Source organism: Nanorana parkeri, unplaced genomic scaffold (assembly GCF_000935625.1).
Source record: "Nanorana parkeri isolate BGI_ZX_2015 unplaced genomic scaffold, ASM93562v1 scaffold644, whole genome shotgun sequence".
Classification (NCBI taxonomy): domain Eukaryota; kingdom Metazoa; phylum Chordata; class Amphibia; order Anura; family Dicroglossidae; genus Nanorana; species Nanorana parkeri.
Window position 1 is genome coordinate 99,645 of NW_017306912.1, and position 9,224 is coordinate 108,868.

The window sequence follows — 9,224 nt, forward strand, 5'->3', positions numbered from 1 at the left end:
AGATTTTGTCTGCTCCTGCTTTGATAAATCCCCCCCCCCCCCCCCATGCCCTTTTGTGACAATAGCTTGCCTATTAGCCTTGGAGAAGGCCAGAATTTAGCATCAAGATTTACAACCCATAGACTTCAATAGGATTTGCTGCAAATTTGGGGGTTTAAGAGATTTCAAATTGGATTTGATGAACAGATTTGGTGAGTGCAGCCCTGGCCGATCCACCCATCCCCAATTAACAGGTACGTTCCTGTATTTTCAGCTTTATATAACTTGGAGACATATACATGTCGACATATACTGGTTGTTCCTGTTTATGTGTCCTGTAATCGGCAGCGGATTTGTCAACAGTACATCTTACAACTTTCCACCAACCAATTGTTTCAATCATTCCTGGCATCGGAGTTTGGAGGCAATAAGCCTATTGGTGCTCCAGAACCCAATCATTTAAAAGGCTGAAGCTGGATGCATTGCCAGCAGTGGAATGCCGCACCCGCAAACACCTTTGTTGGCACCTATAACCTTTCATGTCTAAAAACCTTGTGGACACCTATAAACTGTCGGCTGTTCCTTTCTGGTCTCAGTAGGATAATGCAACATTTGGGAAGAAAAATACAGCACAGCAGTCCAGCACTGGAAGCCAAGATAGCAAATATCTGAACAGCCACGGTGTACTTGCCACTGGTGCTCAGATAGGCTGGGATGAAGGAGATCCAGACACAACAGAAGACCAGCATGCTGAAGGTGATCAGTTTGGCCTCATTGAAGCTTCCAGGAAGGTTCCTTGCCAGGAAAGCCACGAAGAAGCTTATCATGGCCAGAAAACCCATGAACCCCAAAGATAGGTAGAAAAACACTTTCTGGCCTTCGTTGCACTCCAGAATAATCTTAAAATTCTCAGTTTCAGTGTTCATAGTCGGAAACGGCGGTGACCTATGAAGCCACACCGAACAAATAAGAATCTGCAGAACTGAACAAAGTCCTACAACATTACGAGGGATGGTGGGACCAAGCCATTTTCTTAATGGACTGTTGAGCCTGGTGGCTTTAAAGGCAAGGATCACCATAATAGTCTTGGCCAGGACTGAGGAGATACTAATGGAGAAGATCACACTGAAGAAGGTTTGTCTTAGGAGGCAGGTGATAGTAGACGGTTGACCAATGAACACAAGACAGCAGAGGAAGCAGAGAATGAGAGACACCAGCAGTATGTAGCTCAATTCTCTGTTGGTGGCTTTGATCACTGGCGTGTCTTTGAACCGAATAAATATCAATAGGATGCAAAGTGCCAGGATGGAGGACCCAATGGCCATCAGTACTAGTATAATTCCTAGTGGTTCTTGATAAGAAAGGAACTCTACAATCTTTGGGATGCATCTGTTCCGTTCTTCATTTGACCACTGATCTCCTGGACATCTGAGACATTCAGCAGCATCTGGAAAGAAACACTTGTGTTATTTTACTCTTCTTATACATTATATGGCTTATTCAAGAAAATAAAGATCTCCCTTTGTGCTCAGTTTGCACACCCAAACCCTTGACCCGATCTATCTTGTGGCGTATTTGGATTGTGTCTCATTATATATATATATATACACTGAGTGGCCAGATTATTATGACCAGCCCATCAGTACTTCGTTGGGCCACGAGATAACTCCACGAGATGACTTCGTTGGGCCGCCTCGTGACTCCACGAGATGATGAAAGGTGATGCAAGGAATCTGACACGGCACTGTTGCCCTTCTGTTGTCATGTACCAGTCTTGCCCCTCCCCCGTTCTGCCCTAACATTGACTAGTCGCTGACGGACACAATTCGCACGTTCAGACCCAGATTTTCGACTCACAGTCCGGTCTTTAAACACTTTAACAACAGCTGCTCTTGAACATTTAACGGATTCTGCTGTTTTGCTGATACTCGCTCCATGGCTCCGAGCGCCAACAATCATCCCACGTTCAGAGGCTGTTACATCGCGTTGTTTCCACGAATCTTCAGAAACAAATCACTTCTACTGTCGTGGTAACCAACCCACTTCCCTATTTATAATGGTCTGGCCCTCTAGCAACTTCAGCGCCAAATTATAGCTCATTTGCCTACAAACGCCAGGTGGTCATAATAATCTGACCACTCAGTGTATATATCTCCATTGCACTTTAGTATGGGATGCTGAAACACCTGTTGGATGGCACTACAGCAAACAGAAGAACGTACATTCCAGCAATCCAATGTTTCAGAACCACCAGGGATCCCTTCATCAGGCAAGGTGACCCTTTGAAGAAACTCCTAGTGGTTCCCAAATGTTGCACTGCTCTATGTGATATTCCAATAAAACAAATTGCATAGTTATGGTGACATTGCATCTCCAGTTACCCTCTTTTTATAGCCATACTTGAATGGTGACACTTCTCCTTGTTTATAAAATAATTTAATCAACATCATCTGAGGAATTCATCTGAAAATTCAGTTGAGTAGAATTCCATGTTTACTTCTGTGAGTAGAATGCACCACTTGCTTGGTGAACCCAGAGATTCTAACTTGGGAGTGTTTTTTGGCTTCACAGGTAAATTTTCGAGGGATGCTCAGATACCAGTGCCGATACTTGGCATTTCCACAAGAACTACCAGGGCCGTAGTGGTTGCAGCTGCGGACTGGGCCCTGGTGCTCCACCACTGTCCTGAAATCATTAGTCTGTATTGTTTTACATGACACTAAACAAAAATGTATCAGTACTTGGTATCTGTATTACTTGGACCAGTATCGGTAGTTGGTCTGGAAAAATGGTATCGGTGCATCCCTAATATATATAAAACCAATTATGCATTTAAACAGGGATGCACATATCCCAGGAGCCCCGTAGCCAATGCTCCTTAAAAATGACAGCTGCCTCCTAACTTTGGAGTTTTCCTCTAGTCTTGGAGTTGGAAAAGTCTCTGTACTTGTACCAAGTACGGTACTTGGAATCTGTACATTCCTAAAATTTTCCCACCAGTGTTTTAGTCTCTACGGTGTATAAAGCATGTCACTATATTTTCCTCTTCTCCCTTTTCTTGTATCACACTACTTGAAGCCCTCAAAAGCATCACCAACTGCTTACAGCGGGCCCCATGTTCCTCATAACCGAGGGTGCTCTATTATGAAAATGTGGACATAAACCCTCCCAGCTATGACATTCCACTATTACTCAGCAAGGCCGGACATCATAGTTACTGGCCAATAGTCATGTGCTAGAGGTGGGATAGAAACTGAGGTTAGTCCTGTATGATAGAAAGCCTTAAAGGAGAACTATGAGGTGAGTGCTTTTCACTCTCCTCATAGTTCTAGCCGACCTGTGACAATGAGACTGTCACAGGTCGGCTCAGTAGATCAGGAGGTGAGCGAACACATACCGGCGTTCGCTCACCTCTAGATCCTGTCACAGCTCTCTGCCGTGACAGGGGGAGGGGCTGGATTCCCCCTCCCCGCTCCGATCCGCCAGCGCTGACTGGCGGAACGGACGGGGGAGGGGCCGGGTACAGCTGGCTCTGCCTCTAGATAGGCAGAGCCAGCTGTCACTCACGCAGCTGGGCGGATCTCGACGTCCATGTTGGGATCCGCTCCGGCTGCGGCGTCTCAGTATACCGCGAGCTGTAGCTTGCGGTATACTGAGCTTAGGGTGACGGGAGGACGCTAGTTTCTGTCCTCCCGTTACCCTATGGAGAACTATGGGGAAATACACTGACCCCATAGTTCTCCTTTAAATTTGGGGGCAGCAGGCAAAGTATCTGAAGGTCTATGCACTCATCTCTGGGGGGGGCGATTTATAAATCTTCCACCCAGCCATACGATGAGTACATACCGTTCACATGGCATTCCCGAACTTAGATGGAGCATAGGAAACTCCTACACTGACTCTAACATCAGTACATAGAGGGCATTCCCTTGTTTCTTCTCCTCTCATTTTTCTCTATAGTGTGTTATGTCCTAAAGCTACAAATTCTATCACAGAATCATTCTTCAGGTTGTGATATCTAATGTCTCCAATGTGATAAAACATATTAGACTTTGGTATGGAGCTCACCTGTCCTGTTGGAAATGTCTCCTGCAGAACACAAGACACAGTCGAAGCAACATGAAGGCTGACCTTGTCTGGTGACCCTCCTGTATCCGGGAGGGCAACTGTCACTGCACGATGACTGGGGGACCTGCAGACAAGGGAAATTCCTCAGTGGCCATGTAGACTACATTACTGATGGACATGTCTGAGTTCCCGGGTGATCTGTATATATTTATCCAGAGGGCATTTACCATGTGATGTATTGGGTTACATCTCTAGCTTAAACCATACTTGTGTCCACTGAAATTCCTAAACTATTTTTTCTTAAAGAGACCCTGTCACCAACTTAACCTTTGGATGTCTACAGAGGCTTTTGCAGGAAAATAACATTCATACAATATGCTAAAGGTGCATGTAATCTTATGGGAAGACTTTTGTTAGAATGAATGGTCTGGCAACTAGACACCTCACTGCACCGTCACCGGCCCACATTGGGTATTTTGGTGGTGGCTGTGATGGAGGTAGGAGCGGCAGAGGATAACTAGAAAGGTGAGCATTGCATCATGGGAATAGGTCACATGCCTCTGTATACCTGAAAGTATTTTGAAGTGGTGGCCACTAGAGAGGTGAGTGTAAAGTGGTCAGGGGGTGGCTTTACACAAACACTTGCCTGGATGGGCAAGTTGACAGGGTCTCTTTAAAGTTTCCATACTCATCTTTGTCATGGAGGTGTCCCCAGCAGTACCTCTTTCCTGCCACAAGATGTCCTCAGTCTTCTGGGTTGAGTGTCACTGAGCATCTGCACGGAGCCCTGCACTTGCAGTGTAATGATGTAGAGAGCTGCGCTAACACTCTCTTCATCATTGAGGACCCCTCAGCCCAAGAGAAGCAAAGGGGACACTGAGCGTCATGTGACTGGCCTGAAAACATCTGGAAAAGGTAAGTGTTGAACAAAATATAAGCAGATGGACCTTCAGCTTTAAATATTTCCTACTCTATCCAAAATGTCAAAAGTTTAAGCTTTGGATATACTTTGAGGGCATCTTCTGATCTGCATCGGAAGTGTGCTCAGGAGGTCAGTGAGTATTATAACTTATTCTTACCTGGGAGAATCGCTCATTCCACAGAATTTCGCTGGTGTTGATATCAATCGCATGACTTGCCTTTGCCCCGGGGTTAAACGATCCCACAGTCACAAGCTGGAATTCTCCATGAAGGATTCGGATGGTCACAAAGTCATATGATGCAGAAACATCTCCATTGGCGTCAAACGTGATGGCTTCCCCAGATGGGGGGCGGAAAGGGGTTTTCTTTAGATAATGGAGGACCTGCGGGTCATCAGAGAAAAAATTTCAATGTTTTGCTATTCTATGAGTCTTCTGGAGAATCCATATTATGATCCTATGTTTAGGATCTCTAGAGCTAGGATTTGGTTGTGTGACTAAATATCTACTGGCATGTGGAACTTCAATAGGATATACACCGATCAGCCAAAACATTATGTACTATGGGAAGAAGACAAGCCGGCGGAGGCAGGGTGATGCTTTGGGCAATGTTCTGCTGGGAAACCTTGGGTCCTGCCATTCATGTGGATGTTACTTGGACACGTACCACCGACCTAAACATTGTTACTGACCAAGTCCCCCCCTTCATGGAGACGGTATTCCCTGATGGCAGTGGCCTCTCTCAGCAGGATAATGCGCCCTGACACACTGCAAAATGGTTCAAGAATGGTTTGAGGAACACAACAACCAGTTTGAGGTGATGACTTAACCTTCAAATTCTCCAGATCTCAATCCAATCGATCATCTGTAGGATGTGCTGGAAAAACATGTCCGATCCGTGGAGGCCGATCACCTCACAACTTACAGGACTTAAGGGATATGCTACTGACGGCTTGGTGCCAGATACCACAGCACACCTTTAGAGGTCTAGTAGAGTCCATGCCTGGGTGGGTCAGGAAAAGGGGGACCTACTCAATGTTAGGCAGATGCTCATTATATTATGGTTGATCAGTGTATATTTCTTTATTCATTCAACATTTATTTTACAATGGTTCACCTGTGATTCAGGGTTTACACATAATGATGGGTTTTCCACTCTTCCAGTTGCATTCTCTGCAATGTAAACCAGTCCAGGAATGGGACTGTTTCGTAAAGCAAGTCCAATGGGTGTCCCGCCGTACTCCTTATCGGTAAGCCACATAAGGATGTGTGATCTGGTCTAGCTCAGATCAATGAAGAAACAGGATGCCACCAGCACACCAGAGAAATATGTCTCAACAACGCCTTTTATTGATGCATAGATGGGGCCGCACATGGTGCCTTCATCTGGCACAATATAACCTTTTCTAAGGTCTCAGGGCCACAGGGGACCCTTAATAAGGCTCAATATGACAGCAATGCAGTTTACAATCACCTTTATATAAAGGTATAAAACTTGTGAATAAAGCAGTGCAGAAATAATACAAAAGTAAAATCCCCACCCCCCTGATGTCACAATGATGTCACATTCCCGCCAAAATGCAAGAATTGTAATAGGCAATATAAAATACTAAAGATGGCCAATATACTAAATACAGAGAGGAAACCTGTATATTATCATATATGTAACTTGAAGGTTTAGAACTATAGAACCTTGTCATGTGTGGATGAGCAGAGGGCCCTGCAGCAATGTGCGGGTCTGTGCTGGTTCAGCGACCATTACCTCTCAACAGCCGCTGCTGTCAGCAGGGCCGGATTTACTCTCCCTGCCGCCCCAAGGCCAGGTTATGCAATGCGCCCCCCTGCCAACCCCTACTCTGCGCCCTGCCGCCCCGAGGCCGGGCCTCGGTGGCCTTGTGGGGAATTCGGCCTGGCTGTCAGGGTTACAGGAACACCATGCACCTCATCATACCGAGCCTGATGAAGGGACCCTGTGCGGCCCCGAAACATCGGCATCCTTGTGACAATATGTCTATGTGTCAATAAGAGATATTTGTTTCTCCGGTGTGCTGGTGACATCCTGTTTCTTCATTGTTATATAAAGCGGGTGCGAAGAGCCAAGATATTGGAGAACCCACTACTGGTGTCCTGAGAGGTCTAAATAACAATTGGGTAGTTAAACACTCCAACACCTACCATAGGTTGGTCTATCATTATTTGCATGGTCTGGTCCTTTCATTTCCATGATTATTGCTCAAAAATACATTTTGTTTGGAAAACCTGATAGAAGTAGCACCTGACTGTGATAACTATGTCCTTATCTTTACTACCGAGCTGCTCTGCTATCTATGTTGATGTTACCACATGCTCTCATTAGTTTTACCTGCCAGGGTCGGATGCTGCTGACGTCAGGATAAATACAGTGAGTTGGCTGGCACTTGAGCAGTGCGTGAAGAGCGTGGGCATAGGCATATATGGCAAGGTAGGCATGGTAAGTGTAGCTCAGGTCATAGAGCTCAAATAATTCCGGGATCTTCATCCTCAAATCTCTGTCTTCGGTGCATGGTGACCCACTGCTCATCGAATTTGCTTCATTTTCTAGCGTTCTTTCACCAGACCAGCTGCAGTGAAATGCCGTTTCCCAGAAAGGTTTAATAAAGGGGTACGAAGAGTTTGAAGCTGGATGTAGACTTTGAAGAAAGGACTCAAAGCCTGGCATGGGTCTTGTTTTAGGCATTAGGCCCACAGTCCCATTGAGAACTTTCCATGCCTTCCTGGAGAAGAGGCCGGGAGTGATTGTGAAGGAAACGGACGAAATGAAAATCTTCCCAGTCACACCTTGGTCAAACAAGGCATCGAGCAGAGCCATGACGTGGGGCTCGGTGCTGTGGAGGATAATTACGTTGACCGAACTCTGTCTTATGATTCCCACCACCCTCAGGACTTTCTCTCTAGAGTAGCTTAGGTGGATTTTTTCGGCGAAGGCCACACAGCTTCCACTTTTTTCTATCTCAGCCCTGATCATCCTCCCACCCTGCTCACCCACATCGTTGTCCACTATCAACATTCCCACCCAAGTCCAATTGAACAAATGGACGAGCTGAGAGAGGGCAACGTTTTGAAACATATTATTGGACACCGTGCGCATGAAAGATGGGAAGTTCACCTTGTCGCTCAAGGAAGACGTAGAGGCCCCATGGCTGATCTGGAAGAGAAGACTGCAATGTCAATAACGTAGATGTAATACCTAAATTAATGACTTTATTTTTTTCTAAAGCGTTGTTTATCAAAACAAAATTCTCTTTACATCCTTTGTTGCATCCCAGTGCTACTGATTTCCTGCAGCCTCTTGAAGGCCCTTCCTGTCTACATGCACTGCAGCAATGGCTGCATGGCATGTTCCAGGGCGGGTTTTCTGATGGTGACAACAGTGGACCATACCAGGTCAGTGTATGCTAAAAATAGCCCCTAGTAGCCCCCATTGGAAGCCCAAAGGGTCACAACACAAGAGCACAATTGGGAGACAGGGACAGAGCATTGTCACCCTATAACAGCAAGTGTCTGAACAAGGACCTTCATGGCAGGATCACCAGATATTATTCTAATGAAAACTGCTGATTTGAAATGATCAAAAATTACATTTGAAATCACAAAATATAACATTTTAGTGATTATGTTTACAAGGTGATAACCAAGAATAAGATTTTTTAGAATCAAGAGATGGACAGAGAACAAAAACCAAGTTAAAAAATGTTCACAATATGGGTTCAAAGGGTATTGCTTTCTAATTCTTACGCAAGGCAACTGACCATAAGCCACTTTTTGTAAATATTGATAAGACACTGTAACTAATGAATGATAGCGGAGCCTTGGAAACTCGGGCTCCCAGGAAGTGGCTTGAATGATGCTGGGTGTTATTGAACCCAGAAAAAGAATCAGTATGGAGCAAAGTCTGGGTGACAGCGCCGGAGAGGAGGCAAGTATTGCAGCTGGAGCTGTTTTTTATTTTTAACGACAGGTTTCAGTTTGTCTTCTTTTTTAGATAGTAACAAAGCCAACAGTATTGACTCATATGTTCTTGCACCACTCAATGTTAAAGGAGAACTATGGGGTCAGGGCTTTTCCCCATAGTTCTCCTTAGGGTAACGGGAGGACACAAACTAGCGTCCTCCCGTCATCCTAGGCTCAGTATACCGCGAGCTACAGCTCTCGGAATACTGAGACGCCACAGCTGAAGCGGATCCCGACATCGATGTCTGGATCCGCCCAGCTGCGTGA

General features: G+C 45.5%; 1 protein-coding gene across 1 annotated transcript in view; it reads right to left on the reverse strand.

Moving 5' to 3' along the window:
• Window positions 1-506: 506 nt before the first annotated feature.
• LOC108792446 (extracellular calcium-sensing receptor-like) overlaps window positions 507-9,224 on the reverse strand; it is a 10,283-nt gene continuing 1,565 nt past the window's right edge. The window contains exons 3-6 of the mRNA XM_018563233.1: window positions 7,330-8,151; window positions 5,127-5,351; window positions 4,048-4,171; window positions 507-1,426 (exon numbers count right to left, since the gene is read on the reverse strand). Coding sequence (XP_018418735.1) covers window positions 507-1,426; window positions 4,048-4,171; window positions 5,127-5,351; window positions 7,330-8,151 — 2,091 coding nt within the window. The remainder of the gene's footprint in view (window positions 1,427-4,047; window positions 4,172-5,126; window positions 5,352-7,329; window positions 8,152-9,224) is intronic.